The sequence below is a fragment of the Aspergillus neoniger genome, assembly GCF_003184625.1.
Source record: "Aspergillus neoniger CBS 115656 unplaced genomic scaffold BO87scaffold_4, whole genome shotgun sequence".
NCBI classification, from domain to species: Eukaryota; Fungi; Ascomycota; class Eurotiomycetes; order Eurotiales; family Aspergillaceae; genus Aspergillus; species Aspergillus neoniger.
Window position 1 is genome coordinate 555,091 of NW_020291132.1, and position 19,732 is coordinate 574,822.

Genomic DNA, 19,732 nt, shown 5'->3' on the forward strand with positions numbered 1-19,732 from the left:
CAGTAAACATAAAGCAAATGTCGTATCCAGCAACGGATTATTCAACTTGCTGCTCCTCGCCAGGGAAAAGCTTCTCGTAAAGGCCGTTCAACTTGTCCTTCATCCGCTCCCACCATGTCAGGTTCAGCTGCTTGCTGATCTCGCGGTACTGGTACATCTCGGCCCAGCAGTCGCGTCCATACTGGCACCCGGCCATGTTGACCAGGAAGTCTCTTTCATCTTCCTGGTAGTGGACATTCGGGTCAATCTCGTCTCCACATGCCCCCTGGGGGTACGAGTTGATATATCGCTGGGGAAGGAAGCCAACGTGGCTGCGAACCCACGGCTGCGTCGCATACAGATATTCCATCGCATCCTGCTCCTTGTGCTCCCACTCCATATGTTTCTGTTCATACATGACTGGGTCCCACCACGCGTCCAGCAGGCGGTCGGCCCAAAGGGAGCGCCGAATGAAGAAAGAGCCGAGGTTGAAGCCCCCACAGTCCTGCGACAAGAGCATATGTACCGATGATGGATCCCCGTCTCCGTTTGGCGAACGAGACACCTCGTCCAGGTAAGCGTCGTCCGGCGGATGGCTGATATTCAACGGGTTGTAGACATTGATGTCCCGGTAGATAATTTCATCCAAGCGGTCGAATATATGGTCCTGTAACGAGTAAGAGTATTCCATAATCCAAGTGCTGAGGTCCAACCACCAAAACCTGCACATGTCAGTGACGCTCATCAAACAAATATTGCAAACATACCATTCAGCATCAGGATGCTTTCGCATCGTCTCCCGGATGAGGTCCACCTTCTCCCAGCTCTCGCGCCATTCGTGCGAATACCGCTTCTTCGCCAACATGTTGACGGTTTCCAATTCGTAGCCCCATCGCTCAACATAATTCTTCTTATTCCACACGCTGTTGCGCTCGATCGCCCATTCGCGCGCACCCTTCCACTCCATCACGCCGCCCTCTATGTTAGATTCTAGTATGATCACGAACTTGTGCCCACCGCCTAGCGGAGAGCGTCGATACTTTTGAAGAAGAGCTGCGATTGATTAGCCACCTGCAGGCTTCGTTCTCCACGTATGCGATTCACTTACACGTTCCGAAAAACATATAGCCCAGCAAAAGAAAGATCAGCGCCACGAGAAAGCGCGATCGTCTGCGCCGCAGAACTGACCTGCCAAATCCCAAGCGCCAGCCCGTAGCTGGGGAGAGAGGCCGCCCCCGGCCAAACTCATCCTTATCGACATAGCCATTCGGAGACCCCGAGCCTAGACGAAAGCGCGGCAGAGTGGCAGAGAGCTGGCGTCTTGAGCGCGAGAAGAACCCGCTGTTCTTCGTCGAGAAAGACGGGTAGCCTCGTACCTCGTCGCTTTTCGCTTTGGCGGCGGCCCAGGAGATGCCGCTGGCACCTATAGGATTTGGCGACAGGAAGCCATTGTGAGGCGTCGTCGAGCCACTGGGCGAGGTGAGTCCAGGACTAGACCATCCTGCTCCCGCGGGGTGGGGAGAGGGCGATCGTGACAACGACATGAGCGGGGAGTCGGGACCGACAGGGATGCCGGCAGGAAGGGCAATGGCGGGCGAGCACAACGGCCCGCGGAGCAGCCACAGGCGGGCGTGATTGGGGAATTCTTGCTCGGCAGAGGGCCGCGGTGGAGGAGGTCAATGGGATATGTCTTTCTTTGAAGCAGGCGCCCGCAACTTGGGGGGAAACAAGAGCGCAGCAGAAAGGAAAAGGATGAGGTTTTGGAGCGGAGGTGTAGAAATTAAAGTAAAATTACTCTTCGGTTCAGGAGTCACCAGCTCGAAACGACGGAAGAGGAATAGTATGACATGGTCGTTGATAAAAACTGGATCACCAAGTCGCCAAAAAGGCCGAAACAATAATCCAGGAACAGAGGAACCCATCCGCGAACGGGTCTGTCCGCTTTCGTTTGGGGACTTTTCTCTTTGAGGGCCACTTGTCAGGTTAACGGTACAGCTCCAAGGGCGCGCTAGGGGGTGCCCCGGAGAACTGGTTGAAGAATGGAAAGGAATGGGAGGGATCCAAGGGTCAACAACCCCCATGAGGCAGCGATGAGGGCGCAACTTATCATCAAGTAAGACATTCCGCGCGAGGACCATGGATAGAACCCGAGCCATGGCTATCAGGATGACCACCCACTGCGTCGGACATTGTCATCTCGTGTGTGAGAGAGAATGAGGTGCTCGGAGAGAGCATCATTCGTTGGTGGTGGGGAGGTAGGAGATTAAACTGCAAAAAGCAGATTAATTTAATTAAATCCTAGCAACAGCCCCGCCCCCTCGCTTGAGCTTCTCGCGCAGACGCCGAAACGAACGGTTGGAGCCTGGCAATTTGTTGAGAGGAGCTGCTCATTTCGAAGGTTACTTGCGAGTAGGTTGTGAGTTGGCCACCCTGGCTCGAGAATCTGTCAGACCCCCTAATGCGACAATGAAGCACCTAACGGTGGAACACATTCAAGCTATGTTCCAGTTCGGAGAAGATGGAAGAACTGCTAGAAATCCGAGAGACCAGACTAGCAGGAAGAAACTAATCTCCAAGATCCACATGGAAAAAGAGTGAGACCCACTCGGTCTTTCAACTTTAGCGGTCAGGGTCACATGTGGTGCTGGTGTTGCTTTGGCTTCCTTCGTGGCTTTTCGACGCATTGGGAAACCTCCCGATTTCATGATTCGTGATCTTTGACAGTAGTATCCAGATAATGTGTTTCTTAAACCTGTTGGATCTGCCTGCTTCCGGCGTCGCTTATTCAATGTGAATAGATACCACCCTGTGAACCAGGGAACTGCCCTTCGTATCGTTGCCCGAGAGGTACAGGCTTCACGGACCCAATTGATTCCAGACCCTGAGGGTCGCTACTAGTCTCTTCGTAGGTAGTTCCTAGATATTATACGAGCTACATTTTATCAACAAATGTATTTTGAGAACTTTAATGGCCTGCTGTTTTTGGCTGTCAATTTGCCGCCACTGACGCAAACCCTTGTCTCATACAGTGGGCTTCCTTCACTCATCCACAAGCAATTAGGCCCTCAGTCACGTTTCCTAACCTTCAGCTATACTGTGTTGCAGTATATTGTCCACCGCGCTGCTGCTTGACAAGGGTGCTGGAAATGACTGCTTTATGAGGTCTGACTATAAATGTATGCTCTCTACACAGAGGCTTGATTGATTTTTTCTCTTCTATTATATCATTCCAATGTACGCTACTTTCTTAGACTAGTATCAAGTGCAAGAGCTCGTTATATACCTTCTAGAGACATTCCAGAAAAGAATGCGAAATTAAAACTTCCATGAAATCAGAAATATATTGACCGCCACATACGTCGAGTATGGGTAATTGTTTCGTTTTTCAATGGCTTTACGCCGGTAGCTAACATGACATTATGTGTGAATAACTATGTAGTTGTCTCCGAAAGGACGGGATATGACCCCCTAAGCGAAGGTTATAGAGACAACTATCAGTAATCCTAATGAGAAACGTCATTGTGTCGAACTCGGACTTTTCATGGAGCTTGTCGGTCTAACTACAAGCCATTCTTTAATTCTTAGATATTAGATATTGAGGTATTGAGACATCGAGATGAGCATACTTTGCGATCTTCAGGGTGAGCCACATTGCATTATTATTTAACTCGCCTTCGGATTCACGAAGAAGCGACTGATCCTAAGAATATCCAAGTCATACATCACTTCTCATACTCAATCCGACCAGTATCTCAGAAACACGCATCTACCCCCCCCAACAAAATATCGTCAACCTTGTTCTCGTTCTCAATCCACATATATCCCTGCAGGGCCTTTTCATCGCAGAGAATTTGACCAGGTTGACATACAAAGACCAAAATACATACGAATCACAAATCTCTAAGCGAATCCCACTCAAGCCCTTCTCTCCTCATCAATCCCCCTGCCCAAAGTGCCTACTGAAGGGTACATGCGCTCGCCAATCGCCCTCCGACGATTCATTTCCTCATTGAGTCTCAGCTGCATCTGCAGATCTTGTTGCTCGGCATCACCTCCAGGAGCTGGGAAATGCTCTAAAAATCCCATCTCACACTGCTCGTGGAGACACTGCACTTGGGTGGTGTTACAGCCTTGCGAGTAGAAAAGGCGTGAGATGGCTTCTTTCATCTGCTCGATCTGGGCGATGAAACAAGAACACTGTGTATCAGTCCATCCTTGGGTGCACAGGAAGCCGTAGAGTCTCTTCTCGTAGGTGGTCTGGTTCGACGGGTCGACCAAGTGAGGCTCATTTGCATTCGATGTTGCGTTGAGGGCAACAGGGGGAATTTGGCTAGTACCAGGCAGGGGAGTGTTTTCATCTGCGTCTGACATGATTTGGCCGCTTTGTAAACTGTAGAGAATGAACTGAATTAGGATTCAAGTTGGACAGGCTGGTGAAATAATGAGTGATGATTAAGACGATGTATAATGAGAAAGGAGGTGGTAGCGTTGCTTATTATCCGCTGAGATATCCTTGCACTTACCCTTGCACTAACTAGCACAACGCTTACAGTAATTTACTGGTAGTATTTATACCATACAGAGTAAGACCACTTGGCTTTGATAGGTTATATTTAGAGGACTATATGGTGTAATATCGAGTACTCTGATTGATGCGCCTTAGCTACATCATATTGCTGTCAAGCCCTACAGTTGATGACTATTTCCTGCCCAAATCTAGGAATAGACAGTAACGCCAGTGAAGATTGAGTGGCTGCAAGCATTATTCGTATGTGTGCACTAATGATAGCAAAGTCAACTTCCACCAAAGAATTTGGAAAAAAAAAAAAAAAAAAAAAAAAAAAAAAGAGTTCAAGCCTAGATTATACATACCCGGTGTGGATAACAGCTGGTACGGCGTAATACTCCATTTACACACAAGAAGCAATCCTGGAGAGTAGAAGAGCAAAACTAATCACCGTATTGCGAGTTAGAACGCTTTGACGGTAACCGCTTCGGTTGCAACTTACACCGAACTGATAAGTCGGGACTCTGGCATCGCTCTCATCGATACGAAGGTGAGCAGCATTAGACTCTGCAACATCTGCCTCATGAAGAGACACAATCCTGCGGCGCTTCTAATGCTGGTCTTGCGGATGCGATGACTGTGGCTGATAGAAATGCGGACACATAAGATAGTTTCATTTTCAATGGAGCTGTGGATATTAACCAAGGAGAATGAGAATTCTCGATCTTTCGGTGACAGATGTGATTGCTTCAGAAATAGTTGTTGATAGTCAGTTCATGTGGCCATGTCGTGTCCTTTTATGGTGCCTCTGCGCAGGTAACCGAGACTACCTCTTTTTCTCAACCTGTGATTGAACGCAGAATTCATCCCAGCAAGGTGCCATATCTCAGGTGATGGAACCAACAATGTCCATCCTTGGTGTCTATTCTATAGCTGCATGGAACGTTACGCATGTAAAAGGTCCTATGTACGGAGTAACTGAAAACTTTGAATACAACCTTCCAAGTGGAGTAAAGATTATTTGCAGTTCAGTGCACCGTCATTGCCGCCTTGCTGTTGTTACAAACCTACGTCAACATCTTTCAAAAGCACTGGATATCTAAAATGTTCGAGATGGGTGAGCTAACGTGCTAAGGCAAGTAGATAGGACGAGGATGGTTGATCAAGTGTAGACCTATCATATAAATGCCATATTAACATATGAAAATCTACTAGTAGTTGATAAAGACGCCTTTGAATCTTGACTGGCTGCTCATTATGTGACCAATGCGTTATGAAACATTGTCCAGAGAAGACATATATTCAAAGCAGAGTGATACACTAGAGAGCAACCGGAACGGGAATGTCTCACAGGAAGCAATTATCTGGTGTCAGACAGGAAATAAATGGGCGGGGATAGTATACTGCGAATCACTCAGAGCCATGTGCTCCAGTCTATTTACTCCCCTACTGATGGAAAAGTACTAGGCGCCACTTCAAGCGCATAGCAAGGACAGATATACATCGTCACTTGGGGCCTGGACTCGTTCTCTCTTAGCTACAACCCATACACAACAAGCGGACCTAGCCTCTACCCTATGGATCTATTCTCAAAGAATTGATTTGGCTGTCTGATCATCTTGCCACTTTTCACATCCCTCAGCCACCACAGGGCAAGTATCGACCTACCCAAGGTGGCTAGTGGGGTGGGGTCACAGGGCTTCTGGCAGAATGCCTGCACGGGAAGCATTATTATAGTGCCACAAGGTAGCACAATGTCCGCACTTGTTACTGCAGTCAGCGTTGCATTTAATAGTTCAAGCTTTGCCCGATAAGCAAAATGAACAGGTCTGTAGGCGCCAGGCCATGATCAGGATCAAACCTGGAGGATAGAAGCAATTATACATGTAGTATATGACTAGTACATACTTCCTTGTCTCACCTAGTAACTATACAAAAGTTTGACTCGTGTAACTTAGACGTCCACTCCTATACGTGATTGTAGCGGCCGATATAGTAACTCATAGGTCCTAAAAAAACTAATAAACATGGTACATGCTACTTCAGTTAAAGTGACATTGAATAGATCCAGGCCAGGGTTCAACAAGAATAAGAACAGTACATCTGATCAAGTCTTTTTCTCTCTCAAATTACCCTCATTCAGCGTGCTCCCTACGAATCCACGAAAATCAGGTGCAAATTGAGACTCTAGACGAACAATATCGTTGCCCTTCTGTTCATAGGAGCTGCTGCGGCTACCGGTATTGGACCTTGCTATAACCAGTAGGTCCTCTTTCTGTCTTCATTCCAGACATCTTGTTTGATCACTTTGAAGTGCATCCTAAGTTTGTTGTAGCGCAGATCCTCAACACAATATCGGCAACTACCGTTATTGTCAAGGAGATGGTGTGTCTTTTCACGTCTCTCGCTCTTTACTCTACCATCCCTGGGAGACTCGGCTTAACTTATCTCTTCTATATCACATATCAGGTGTCTGTTACTTCGAAGGCATACATAATTCATGCGACCCCCCTGGGAATGCTATTCCTGGTGATTTTTCAAGGAATATGATACGCAGTGGCCTACGCCTGGGGACAGAAAGATGAAATGGAAGGGCCGATTGTATTTCGCCATGGTGCCTCCTAGGAATAAAGTACAGACTGACTAAAATAAATAATACTTTAGCCTGACAGAGTATGAATGTATATAGCAAAGTCCTGTCTCAAATACAATTGCTCTTCCTAAATATCAGAGCACGCGGGTGCTATCTAATTCTAGCAAAGTAGCAGCAGCTTTTTACTTACTCCTTGTCCCTGAGCAAGGAGATAATGATACACCGAGGGATCGACGGCACTGGGTTGGACCATGGCAATACGTTCATGTATTCTATAGTGGTCCGTCTCAGACGTATCCAGGTGAGCGGGTAATAGATCGTGGTATCCATTGATAAATATCCATGCAATTGATGATCGTACATGCGTTGACGAGAGTAGTCTTTTTCCTTTTTTGTTCCCCTCCAGACCCTATCTTATCCAGATCATTATGTATATGCACAAACGCCAAAATCAATACTGAGCCACCCCATTTGTTCCCCCAAGACCAAACGAAGATGCAACCCATACATAAGAGATACATACAACTCCAAACCACACCAGGGACATTACACCATACCTCATAGCCATTTCCAACTCAGTCAGCGAACCAAGTGCCACCCTATCGACACCTACTTCTTCCCATGCGGTATTTTCCGCGCAGGTTGTCGGTTGGCAGCCTTGTCCTTGGGCATCAAGACTTTGCGCACGGTGAAGCCTTTCTCCTCATCGGGACGTGAGCGAGCACTATCTCCATGGTAAAATTCGCACGCGAACTTCAAAAACTTGTTCCGATGTTGATAAACGGTAATGACATCGCCGGTATACAGTTTGCCGAAATGGAAGCCTTCTCCGCCATTGTCGTTCTCGGGCCCACGCCGCAGCTCAGTTCCATTGACCCAGATACACTTTCGGGTTTTGGTCGAGAGAATAGCCATCACGCCGGGGACTGTCATCCAATCGTGTCCAGCGGCAATCTTGGTTTCGATGGCTGGTGCCCAAAAGGTAACTTCCAGTGCATACGCAGGTATCCGTGTATCCATTGGCTCGGGATAGCATATGGTTGCTTGGGGGCCGCGGCCCCAGGATGTCATCCGAGCTTCCAGCGGAATAGTGAGCTCAAAGATGGACCCGGGGAGAGTGGTCAGCTTTCCAAGGAGGGGGCGTGATGTGCTAAGATGCGTCACGGTATTGAGAATTGGGCCTGGAGTCTGATCGGCCGCAGGCTGTAGGGAAGGCTCACTGTCTTCCCTTTTCGGCAAGTCAGGAAGTCGCTGTCCGGTTTTGGCATCGATAGTATTCGCCAACTCAATGTCGAACACCTCTTCAGGAGCAGCGTCGGGCTCAGCATGCCCATCGTTGGTCTTTCCCGTTGTCGTTTCGGGACTAGAACGCTCACTGGCAGTATCGGGTATGGGGAGTTCAATCCGCCGGTTGAATTTTGAAGCCTTCGGGGTTTCATCATCGATAGTGGTCTGCGGGGGCGCCTCTGGGGCCTTGTCCTTCGGGACTTCTGCGGCCACGCTAATTTGCGGCCCCGGCACCTCGACGTGACGGGGAATGTTGTTCAAGCCAGGGTGCGACGAGTTCATGTTCAGCTGCCCAACAAGGTTCTCAGCTCCCATTAAGCTAGGTGCAGACCCCGCGACGGGGTTTTCCGGCAGGGAGAGGATGGAGTTCAGGCTGTTGCCGTCGCTGATTATCGACTCACCAGTGGAAGAAACGAAGTCATGGAGGCCAAAGTCGTCGCCCTCAAATGCATCAACCTTGTCGCCCAACGCGTGAGAACTTCGAAGTATCGATGGCGTAATTTCACCGAAAAGTCGTTTTGGAGTTGACTGGGAAACTGGTTGAAGAGCCGAGAAACTGTCGAAACTGGGCAGCGATGGATAGCGAATTTCCTCCGGCGGATATTCAAGCTTGATTTTCTTGGCCTGGGCCAATTCGTCGTCCTCCTCAGCCACGACTTCTGCTGCCGGATTATCATTCAAAGACAGCTGAGATGCGTCTATTTCGTCCTCGAGATCCTCGCCTATGTCAGAAAGCTCATCCGGGACACCCAGAAACAAGTCCTCATCATCATAATCGTCAATGTCCGCAACTCCTGCAATCCACGGGTGCCTAAAACATTCTCGTTCGTTCGGGCGAGACTGGGGATCACGGTTTAAAAGTCGAGCGACAAAATCTATTCCATCCTCTGAGACGCCTGCCTTGCGGAGTTCACTATAATCCGCATCCTCAGTCATGATGATTCGCAGCATCTGAGCACCACGATCATCTCCTCGAGGAGCGAAAGGAGGGACACCCGAAAGAAGATGAAAGAGAACGGCTCCAAGCGACCACATGTCAACAGATTGATCGTAAGGGGATGTTTTTGGAGGCCTAATGGTCAGTATGGTTTCGGCAGCGCATATGTTACCAGGAACTTACGGATCACCCAGCCTGCGCCGTTTCCGAACCTCACCACGTCGGTAAGTGTCATACTCGGGGTAGACTTCCGGGGCGCAGTACAGCAATGTGCCACAAAAGGTCCTCAAAAAGGTCTCTTCCTGAACTACTTTTGAGAGACCGAAGTCTGACAATTTCACTCGGAGGGGATCAAGAGACGAAATCAAGATATTGTCTGGCTTGATATCTCGATGCGTGATCTTCCGTTTATGTAGATAGTGGAGTGCATGCAAAATCTGTCGCGCCATGGTCCTAACCTGGGCCTCTGCGATCCTGCCATGCGACTGCAAGTAAGTGGACAGCTCTCCACCGGGAACATACTCCATGATGATGTATATCCATCTGTCGTGCTCGTGATGGTCGACGTATTGAACAATATTGGGCTAAAAGTCATTTGTTATAAGTGGGAGCGTCAGAAAATTCATTTGAGGTTACTCACGTGTTTCAGATCTTTCATGATCTGCATTTCATTGTCAACTTTCTTGTCGAGTATGCCATTTTTCATCCAGCGGCGCTTGTCGAGTTCTTTGGCTGCATATACAGAACCATGCTGCTTCGTGGCGAGTTTGTAGACCGTTGCAAAGGCTCCCTTGCCTATTTGCCCCGTCACGTTGTAAATCGATCCTCCAGACCAGTGCATGCCGTACGTATTAGGTGAAGCGATCTGCAGAGCGGGCGCGGGGGTAGTACGAGCTCTGGGTTGCGCTGCACCTGCTCTTTGCGTCTCGATCTTTTCGAAGTAGCGAAGCATATTTTCGGTGTACTGCATGACAAAACCTTCCCGGGACGGCAGGCGCACAATGAATCTGACTTCCTCCGAAGACTGCCCCTCACCATTTGGCACCTGAATGACGGAACCATTGACTAGCATGCGGCTCTTCTCACGTTGAATCTTGCGAAGACGGCAGTTGTCTACGATCGTTCCATTGGTGGAGGTGTCCTCCAGCATTATGATCCCATCTTGCGTAAGATAGATGCGGAAGTGCGTGTTCGAAATACGTTTCGAGTTAGCATCGGCAATGAGAAGATCGCAGCGAGCCCTGTTCCGTCCGAAGCAAAAGCCCGTGTTTGCGTCATACACATCCGATGACAGTCTAAGAGCGAAGTCCAAAGCTGCTGTATCTGAACATTCATATTCTAGCGCATCCCTTTGTAGGATGTGCTGCGGGGCGTGGCGCGCAGTTGCGGCTACAGCATCATGGGCTGCAGGTGAATTTGGGTGTAAGATACAAACAATGTCCGTCAGATCATCCTCGTGGAGGGCCGAATTGTTGTAGCCCATGCGGCGAGGGTCCGTGCATGGCTGAGTGGACTCCTGGGTCGCCTCCATCTGCACGGATATTGATGATGACGTCGAGGGCTGACAGGAACAGTGCGACTGCCGGGAAAGGTATGAATATAGTAGAGAAAGACAGAAAAATTCAAAAGCAGACTATATGACAAGACAAACACTGAAGGGTATATGTGCGGGACTCAAGTAGAGAAATGGGAATAGAACTTTGCGTAGCCAAGGCGATGATCAACAGGAATCCATATCATAGACCTGTTGGGGGTATAAGCCTTGCTAGCATTAAAGTTGATTGCTTGTATGCTCGAATAATTCTTGCAGCGATGCAGGAAGGTATGAATGACCTTACCTGGCGAGCAACCAAACGACAGCACCAGCCCGCGCAATGTTCCAGCAACCTTAGAGAGCGCACCCCGAAATCACACCCAGTTTATCCAAGGCCTGGTGTATGCGATGATAAATTGGCAGGAACGAGGCCAGTAGATGTACCAAACAAGACTTTATACAGTGTGCCTTCCAGCGATAGGCAGCGAGGTCTCAAAGTATCTCAGTCGTGATGGATAGCTCCAGGCTTGAAAGCCAACCAGATTGGGTCCAAAACTGCTCAGGAATTCGTAGTGTTGGACCATTGAAGCAAGGAGCAAAAAGGGAATCCGTCGAAGGGGTTTGTGAGGGACACCGGGCGTGTTTCTATAGCAGGTTCCTGGTATTAGTCAAGGATGCCCATGTAACTAACAACAGTGCACAGAGAAACGGAAAGTTAGACTCACACAGTTAGCAAAGTCTCCACCAACTATCTACTGCATTGCCAGGCTCAAGAGATGCAATAGAGGGAGCATAAAAGGTGGAGCCAGAGACGGAGACGAGACAAGAGACCGTCCGACAGGAGTCGTCGTCCGAGAAACATGCAGCAGCAAGGCTGGGGTGATAAACCGCAGCTCTTTAATTTGAAAGTCCAGCAGAGCCCCAGGCACCAACAAGGCAGAACCCCGGATGGCCGCACCTGAGCCAATAAGAGTGCGCCTTGCATAGGCGGGCGGGACACACCGCATCTACCGATTCCGTGGATCCAACGCGTGACACTCGACTTCAGATCGATTTACTTCCTAGCGATTCAGATCGTTCTATCCTATACCCACTAGTGCGATTATCCAACGACTTCCTTGTAATTCACTTCAGTCAGTACTACGCTTAAACTTTCTTGCTCAAAGCTGCCTCAAACACCTGCTCGAGTCGAGAGAGGGACTCCTCGGATACCTCTGCAGTCATGTTAGATCAATGTGGGAGAGTAGTTCGCATGGCAAAGGAATACTTACGGTAGTGGACGACGATGCGACTACCCCCAAGCTTCAAACCCTTTTCACGTCCAATCTCGGCCAGATCATCAGGCCCCAATCCCGACCCCTCAACGTCCAACCACACCATGTTGGTCTCTACGGGGTGGGATAGCTTGCCTCCACGGCTAGTCCACATATCGGCAACCTTCTTTGCTCTTTGGTGAGACCCTAGAAGCTTCCCTTGCTGTCCGTTGGGGTCGGGTCCAAATGTCTCCTCAACTGCGACACGGGCCGCCGCAGAGATGACTCCAGCTTGACGGACACCACCACCGATGGACTTGCGAAACCATCGAGCTTTCTTGATAAACTCGCTCGAGCCAACAATAATACTTCCAATGGGAGCACCTAGGCCCTTCGAGAAACATAGGCTTACGCTGTCGAACAAAGTAGTGTAGTCAGGCAAACTACCGGCACCGGACACCACTGCTTCCCAAAGTCTCGCACCATCCAGATGGACCTTGATGTTATTTTGATGAGCCCATTCAGTGATGCGCCGAGCCTCAGAAAGTGGCATAACCAGTCCATCCAACGTGTTCTCAAGACTGATGAGCTTCGTAGGACAGTAGTGGATGTTATCACTGAGTACCGCATGTTTCTTGATATCCTCCAGAGTAAGGTGGACACCATTCTTCGGGATAATGGGCATGACCGTGGCGCCCGTAAGGGAGCTTACTCCACCAGCCTCGTAGCAGATGATATGGGACCGGTGATCGCAAAGGACAGAATACGGAGGCTCCTTTAGGTGAGTGCGGATGGCAACCTGGTTGCCCATTGTACCGGACATGACCAAGAGAGCGCTCTCATGTCGAGTGCGCTCTGCCACATAAGCTTCAAGATCATTTGTCACTGGATCTTCACCGAAGACATCGTCAAGAAGTGTGGTCTGGCAGATAGCCTCCAGCATTGCCGGAGTTGGCTTGGTCATTGTATCACCTTACGACATATGATTTTCAGCAAAAGTGCACATCACAATGGCAGCATTCTTCTGCTATGAGTCATACTCACTTCTCAGGTCAAACTCAGCTGCACCGGCACCCTGCCACGTGCTGGGTCTGCTCCCATTGGAAGCTGTTGATACGCTAGCCATGGCGATCCTGGAACGGTATGCGAATCTTGGAATTGGGAGGGATGGCCTTAGAGGAAACAAGGATCGAAGAGAATAGCGGGCCAAGGATCCCATCGAGCCTCAAAACTGGAATGATGACAGGGCTGAAGCAAAAGCAAGTAGGCAGCGGCAACGAATTGGCTGTTAATCTAACGGGCATGCGGGGGACATTCCGAGGGGAAGCAAAAAGTGACTAATCACCGATAGGAACAATGGAGGAGATTCTCCGAAATGATGTTATTCGACAATGAGATGGACCCCGGCGGTGCATGGTTTATACTGGATTCGGCCTAGTTTCTTTTTCACAATTAATTATTGGAGTAGATGCGCTTTTCTAGTAGACTTATCACTTCTTGAGCACCACTACAGCTTGACGGATGCGGCTGGGACTATAAACTTAGATGTTAACTAACATGTTGCTCAGCAATTTGCATTATCCTCCAGTTTTGATATCTCTGACATCTCCACAAGCAGACCTTACAGTTCCATTCACCATTTGCAAGACTTCAGCAAAGCTTCACCAAGCCATGTTCCACTCCAACAGCTTCTGTACAGGCGAAGGATCTTAGAGAGACTTCGATGCATCCACTTAATTCGGGTTGCGATGACATACTACGCGCCCATTGTAGAAGAATCATATGAACTATGACAAGGCTAACCAAAAACCCCGCATGTCAAGACTACTACTAGTTTGTTTTCAGCAGGTGAAAAATTTTATAGTTCATACTCTCCTGGAAATTTAACTTCTCCGATGGGGGATGTCCGAGCAAACTTGTGATCTGACCAAGGCAGGGCCAGAAATAACGAGCAGGAGAGGGATAGAAACAAGGAATCGTAAGAGTCAGGATGTGACAGGTGTGCTGGTAGATATCTGGCAGCCTGCATGTAGGTAGTAGTTACTAGTTTAGCACTAAGAAATAAACAGGCGTTTTAGTACAGAAGTTGATTGGAAGCCTTGTTTAAAGTCTCACCTGCATATCTGGCTGTAACGGGAGAAAAGGCCAGGGCTCTCCTCCATACACTAAGTGATTAATAGCATAAGGGCATGTATTGAGGTGAACCTATTGCATAATCGAGTTATCAATTTTTTTTGGAGTCTCTGTACATATCAGTAGATTGTATATTTGGTAGCAATGTCAAGAGTTTAGACATTGAAGTAGCTGAAGCTATAGTTGGCTGCTCAGGAGAAGCCATCTCGGTAAGTAACATACGTAAAAGATACGCGGAGGGGAGCGGAAGCCGGGCCCAGCCACTGAAGGAGAAACACGGAGGGCCGGGTATGACGACAGTGAAACGCGTGCGGCCCTTATCGATAGCCTAATCGGGAATGGTCGACCCGCCAACGTGTCTCCATTGACGGCTGAGTCAGCAGTCGAGATCCCTCTGGACTTTTGCGGGCAGGTTTGCGCCCTGACTTTCGTTCATCTCGCAACTTCACGCGGGCTCACGGCCATACGCTCTTTCACGGCCTGAGTTCCAACGTGCTTCCCCCTCATGTCCACCGTCATGGATCTCTCTCGGCTTACCCGCCCGGCAATCCTCTGCCAGTGCTCGCGATGCTCGAGTTCGCTGGCTGCGCTCGAGAACGAGTGGGCTAAACTCTCGAATTCTTACTCCATAGTGGCTGGGTGGCTGAGCGTCGAGCTGCATCGCATTTCCATCTCCTCGGAGAAGAAGCAAATTCCGCAATCATCAGAGCTGAACACCCTACGAGGCCGGATCCTCCAGGAAATCTCCTGTAAGCTCTGTCAACAGAAGCTGGGCGTGCTATGCTCTCTAGACAATGGGTAAGTGGGTATCATTTCTGTTCACGCTTCTCAGCTAACACAGAACAGCCCCAATATCTTCTGGAAGTTATCGAAGGTGTCGTTCAGGGAAATTGTTACCATGCGCACAGTGGAGCCTGTATTCAAGGAAGGATCGCTCGAACGCGTTCTATGTCCGACTCCCCCCTCCCGACAAGACCGAACACCAGTCCACGCCGGGGCCCTGGTACCCACTACATCGACGGAGCTAGACCCCTACAACTTGTCGATGGAACAACAGATCCAGCACCAAGGGCTGAGCCTCGATCACATCACAAGTTCCGTCAGCAACCTTCACGATACCATGTCCGAGTTGAAGAACGCATTCACCGCTCTGCGCATCGAATTGAACGGCCCAGGTCGATTCACATCCGATATAGGCACCCCTGCTAGCAAGGACATGATGATCGCAACAGTATTGAAGGAACTCAGATCCAAAGCCGATGAAATCGAAAGACTGAAGCTCGAAAACGAAGCACTGAAGCTGAAGAACCGTTACGCGGAAGAGCAAACCCTCAAACAAGTACAACCACCACCGCCACCACCCTTATACGCAGACACAACAGTACTCGCAGAAGTCCGAAGCCCAGGCCTACTACAAGGAAGTCGGAAGCGGCCCTGGCCAGACTCATTCCCAAGCGGACGCACCCAACCGATAGGTGATTCATTCGACGAAGACTCTTCGGACAGCATCGCAGACTTCTCCTTAGAAGACGCAAGTCTACCTCCAGTCAAAATTCCCCTGAAGGACTCCACATCCATGTCCACAACAGACAAGACAACCCACGAACCCACACCATCAGGCTCCCCCAAACTGCACATCGAACTTAACCACTCGCAACGACAACAACAACAGCAACAAACCCCTAACCATGATAACGACCTTAACAACCACCACGACAACAGCAAAAACTCCGCCACCTCTCACCGAGAAGCCATAGTAAAACGTCCGCGCCTATCCCAATCAACAGACAAACCCACAACCAGTGGACGAAGACCCGGCCGACCCCCGCGCAAATCATTCAGCCAAACCACCAAACCCGACATCACCACCAGCGCCAACAATCAAAGCCCCAAAACCACCCCACTGACCGAGCAAAACGGCAACGCGCACAAAGATTCCCAATTCGACGATTCCAGTCCCAGCGACACCCGCACCACAAAGGAGAACCGACCCGCTCACTCGCGAAGCCTGCGCAGCAGATCTCGGCCCCCGTCGCGGCGCCAATCCGCAGCAGCCAACGCCGACACACGTCCATCGGAGCCGGAGCAAACTCCACAGAACGGGTATCAGAATGGGGACGATGTACCAGACCACACTGAACAGCGACAACAACAGCAACAGCCAACGCCCCCCTTACACACGGGCAAAGAAAACTCGCATGGCGGCGCAAACGGCGTGCACAAGCCCGATACACGAGAGAAGCGCAAAGCACAGTCCGCAGCGCGAGACATCATGGTACGATTAGCTATGCAGCGTGAAGAAGCAATGGAAACGGAGGATTCGCGATGAGAGCGAGTGATGTGGGATTATTGAAACAAAAAACAAAAAAGTCTTCTGTTTTGATGCACAAAAGCAAGCAAGCTAGGCTGACCCGCTCACTTTATTTTCCCTTTTCTTCCTTCCTTCTATCAATTGTATTATCTATACTCTATCTTTGGGTGATGTGACATCCCTTCTTTTTCTTTCTTCTCATGTATTTGTACAAAAGTGGCCCCCTTTCTCTGTTTTTTTTTTTTTTTTTTTCTTCTACACAAACATCTATAGGATCACCCCGCCACCTTACTATTTACTAGCTCTTCCATGGCGACCCCCTTTCTTGATTCATTTCCCCACTAGGCCGAGATTGCCAGTCTAGCTTTTCTGCACAATGATATCCCCACATAGGGTGTGATCCAGCCCAATTCTTATCCAATCAATCCAAAAATGTCCGATTTGATATGGCTCCAGCATGTCATGCCTATTTCTCCGTGATAGAACGTAGATACTAGGCAGTTGAGCAGTAGGCGAGTAGTTGTCGATCAGAAGACGGCTCGAATACCCATAATCTAGAGTTCAAAGCATGGGGAATCTTCGTAAGAAGCCTCGAAAGGCATTCGTGACAAGCGAGCCAAACCACCAGGACCTGTATCTTGAACCCGGTCTGCTGCCTGGTCAAAAACACAGTCCCGTACGGAAGAGGAAGAAAAAATGGATGAAAGAAAAAGAAGAAAAGAGGTAAGATGTTAATTACTTCACACACATGAACCCGCAGCCTTCTCTGGCTCGTTCACAGGCCTTCTTGAGCGCCTGCTCCTCAGTATCGGTCCATTTGACGGTCAACTCATCCCACGGTTTGCGGGAGTTGAATTCTTCGCGGAAGGTCTTGTGCATGGCTTGGAGGCGGCTAACTTCGCGAGGGTCTCCGGTGCCGGAGTAGACGAGGAATAACGTGCAAGGAGGAAGGGATTGGTAGATTTGGTGGATGTTGGAGACGGTGCGGGAGACGGTGTCGGCGAGGTTCCGAGTGGCTTCTTTAGTGGGGGAGACGGCGGCGGATGTCGGGGTTGTTTCTTCAGGAGGGGGAACGAGCGTCGTCGACTCGTTCGCGTTGTTGGGGTCGGGCATCCGATTGCACCAGCCGCGATAAACTTCGAGTTCGCGCAATCTGGCCCAAGTGAAGTCAACACCGCCTCCGGGAATGGAGGGGTTGCTATCGTCGCCGTTGACTACTTTAGTAATGCCATTTACAACGTCGGTGTCGTTGGTGCATCCTATCGATGTAGTCGCCTGCGACCCGAAGCCGCGCTCCGGGTTGCCCCAGTCGACAACAGCTCCAGTGCGGCCTTCGTTGGTGGACGATTTCCCGGAACGCATGGAGCGTGCCAGGCGCTTGAAGATACTCTCGTTCGATGCCTCACTGGTGCCCCAGCGCTCACCCTTTTCGCACTTTTGCTTCACGAGTTCGAGCACAGCGCGCGCATCTTCGATCGAGTCGTGGCCTGTCTGGCCCTTCTGGATCTCTTTTCCGAGATACTTCTGGGTGAGCCATCTCAAACTGCACTTGAGCGGCGGTCCGCGGGGATGGGGATAGATAAAGGTGGTATCGACAATGAATGGATGAGTGAGTTTCAGGGCGTTAAAATCGGAATTCAAGGAGTGGCCGACGATGATGGTACGAGGAGTAAGGAGAGAGAGAAGCTTTTGCTGGATGTCGGCAAGAGTCGTGGTGACAGGGTCGAGTAACTCTTTCGTGATACCGGAGAAACGAGTCAAATAATCGATGATAGGTCGCTGGGGTTTCACCAGCTCATCTAGTACAACTTCACCATCCCACCGGACCATGCTGATGCGCGTGAGCTCGGATTGGCCACCTTCGGTGATACACATCTCGCAATCCAACGCTAACACATCCCGGCCTGCGGTCATGCTGCCTTGCTGGATTTCAGAGTCTGGTACCTGTCCAGCCTCCAAGCTCTCGACGTGAGTATCTACCCATCCATCTTCCTTGGAATGTCCGGCCCGCTTGCGATTCTCCAACAAAGTCGACTTTTCTTGTTCTGTGGCGAGCAGAGCCGGATGAAGCACATAGTCGTTCTCCCGGAGATCTTCCAAAGAGCTAATAAAAGTGGTGATCGGTGTACGCTGGAAGGCGATACTCTTGTCCACCTTGGGAGGTTTTACTCCCTTCGTGTTACTATCCTTGCCCTTCGGTAGAGCAGATAGAAGTATGGCTTGCAGTGGAGAGTGAATTTTGTTGTACTTGGAATCACCGGGGGCTTTTACGGGCCAGGCGTGAGGGAACATATCCGCTAGCGGCTGTAGGGGTGTCGGAAGGGTATCGCGCGAAAGAGGGCGAGGATTGAACCGATGTGAGCGATCTTCCAGCGGCAGACCCTGCTTCCAGCGAGCAAAGTCCTCTGCTTTTGTATCCTCATCCATTGCCTTGTCCGTAGCGGCAGGTTCTTCTGTCTCCTTCTCACTAACGGAGTCCGCATCCAGAGGAAGTGATCCGTCGAACATGCCCAGTTCCAGACCGGGCACCATCAGCACGACAATCTTCCTAACATGACCGGAGTGCTTGACTGAGATCCACTGCGGCGCGACGCCATCAGCAAAGCAGTAGAGTAGCAAACTCTGGAGATCAGCAATTCGGATGGATGACTGCAGTTTGCCTTCGACATAGGTAAGGACAGGGTACTTTGTCTTCTCCCCGTCCACGCGCTTCTTCTTCGAAGCTCTTTCCTTCGGCATATCATCCTGCGCCTTCCCAGGTTCTTCCGAGTCGATACCGTTCTGAGACTTTGTCTTGCCCGAGTTTAGGAGCGATAGTGTTTGAGCAACGCCAAAGCCATTGGCATCTGGGCTCTTCTTTACCGGATCTTCGTCATCTGAGCATCCAGCCTCTGTGCGCTTGCGCTTGTTTCCTCCCATGATGTTAAAGCGACGACCGGGGCGGCAAAGAACAAATCAAGACAAAATCGGGGGCTCGGAAGGCCTGCTAGCTGCAGAGGAATCGACCAGAATCACCCAATGTGCTTCCGATATCGCAATGACAACTCAGACAGTCACAAGCAGGTCTAGGCAAGGATGGGGAATTGGCGTCCAGAAGATCGACAAGAGGTCGCGCGACGCAGAATCCCGCCGACTTTTGAGGCACGTGATGATAATCTATCTGGTTACAATACGGTACGGATAGCATGCAGGGCTGGC

At 49.9% G+C, this 19,732-nt stretch overlaps 7 protein-coding genes across 7 annotated transcripts; 2 read left to right on the top strand and 5 right to left on the bottom strand.

The window, feature by feature from the left end:
* Positions 1–37: 37 nt before the first annotated feature.
* On the bottom strand, positions 38–1,523 carry BO87DRAFT_299919 (putative alpha-1,6-mannosyltransferase subunit; the record flags this gene model as incomplete). Its single annotated transcript, XM_025619113.1, has 3 exons — positions 38–701; positions 747–1,032; positions 1,088–1,523. 3 exons carry the CDS (start codon positions 1,521–1,523, stop codon positions 38–40), a joined length of 1,386 nt encoding a protein of 461 aa, XP_025483697.1.
* Positions 1,524–3,624: 2,101 nt separating this feature from the next.
* On the bottom strand, positions 3,625–4,470 carry BO87DRAFT_373107 (uncharacterized protein). The gene has a single exon (XM_025622454.1). The coding sequence runs from the start codon at positions 4,348–4,350 to the stop codon at positions 3,895–3,897; it is 456 nt and encodes a 151-aa protein (XP_025483698.1). The 5' UTR covers positions 4,351–4,470; the 3' UTR covers positions 3,625–3,894.
* A 3,218-nt stretch (positions 4,471–7,688) lies between these two features.
* On the bottom strand, positions 7,689–10,834 carry BO87DRAFT_299956 (serine/threonine-protein kinase; the record flags this gene model as incomplete). The annotated part of the gene is made up of 3 exons (XM_025619117.1): positions 7,689–9,438; positions 9,487–9,887; positions 9,944–10,834. The coding sequence occupies 3 exons, from the start codon at positions 10,832–10,834 to the stop codon at positions 7,689–7,691; spliced, it is 3,042 nt and encodes a 1,013-aa protein (XP_025483699.1).
* Positions 10,835–10,885: 51 nt separating this feature from the next.
* BO87DRAFT_163935 (uncharacterized protein) lies at positions 10,886–11,437 on the top strand. The gene has a single exon (XM_025618270.1). It carries the CDS (start codon positions 10,990–10,992, stop codon positions 11,347–11,349), a length of 360 nt encoding a protein of 119 aa, XP_025483700.1. The 5' UTR covers positions 10,886–10,989; the 3' UTR covers positions 11,350–11,437.
* A 417-nt stretch (positions 11,438–11,854) lies between these two features.
* BO87DRAFT_373110 (threonine aldolase GLY1) lies at positions 11,855–13,434 on the bottom strand. Its single transcript, XM_025622455.1, has 3 exons — positions 13,135–13,434; positions 12,109–13,062; positions 11,855–12,051 (listed from the first exon to the last, which is right to left on the bottom strand). The coding sequence occupies exons 1-3, from the start codon at positions 13,214–13,216 to the stop codon at positions 11,984–11,986; spliced, it is 1,104 nt and encodes a 367-aa protein (XP_025483701.1). The 5' UTR covers positions 13,217–13,434; the 3' UTR covers positions 11,855–11,983.
* A 1,245-nt stretch (positions 13,435–14,679) lies between these two features.
* On the top strand, positions 14,680–16,789 carry BO87DRAFT_373111 (uncharacterized protein). The gene is made up of 2 exons (XM_025622456.1): positions 14,680–15,021; positions 15,070–16,789. The coding sequence occupies exons 1-2, from the start codon at positions 14,741–14,743 to the stop codon at positions 16,550–16,552; spliced, it is 1,764 nt and encodes a 587-aa protein (XP_025483702.1). The 5' UTR covers positions 14,680–14,740; the 3' UTR covers positions 16,553–16,789.
* On the bottom strand, positions 16,790–19,608 carry BO87DRAFT_350891 (RNA exonuclease). The gene has a single exon (XM_025621102.1). It carries the CDS (start codon positions 19,451–19,453, stop codon positions 17,270–17,272), a length of 2,184 nt encoding a protein of 727 aa, XP_025483703.1. The 5' UTR covers positions 19,454–19,608; the 3' UTR covers positions 16,790–17,269.
* Between the last annotated feature and the right edge of the window lie 124 nt (positions 19,609–19,732).

Bases quoted from the DNA above. Each gene is read 5' to 3' on its own strand.
- BO87DRAFT_350891 (XM_025621102.1), bottom strand. From the start codon at position 19,453: ATGGGAGGAAACAAGCGCAAGCGCACAGAGGCTGGATGCTCAGATGAC.
- BO87DRAFT_373107 (XM_025622454.1), bottom strand. From the start codon at position 4,350: ATGTCAGACGCAGATGAAAACACTCCCCTGCCTGGTACTAGCCAAATT.
- BO87DRAFT_373110 (XM_025622455.1), bottom strand. From the start codon at position 13,216: ATGGCTAGCGTATCAACAGCTTCCAATGGGAGCAGACCCAGCACGTGG. The intron at 13,063-13,134 runs GTGAGTATGACT...ATATGTCGTAAG, and splicing joins AGCTGAGTTTGACCTGAGAA to GTGATACAATGACCAAGCCA. The intron at 12,052-12,108 runs GTAAGTATTCCT...ACATGACTGCAG, and splicing joins TCGCATCGTCGTCCACTACC to AGGTATCCGAGGAGTCCCTC.
- BO87DRAFT_163935 (XM_025618270.1), top strand. From the start codon at position 10,990: ATGGGAATAGAACTTTGCGTAGCCAAGGCGATGATCAACAGGAATCCA.
- BO87DRAFT_373111 (XM_025622456.1), top strand. From the start codon at position 14,741: ATGGATCTCTCTCGGCTTACCCGCCCGGCAATCCTCTGCCAGTGCTCG. The intron at 15,022-15,069 runs GTAAGTGGGTAT...AACACAGAACAG, and splicing joins CTATGCTCTCTAGACAATGG to CCCCAATATCTTCTGGAAGT.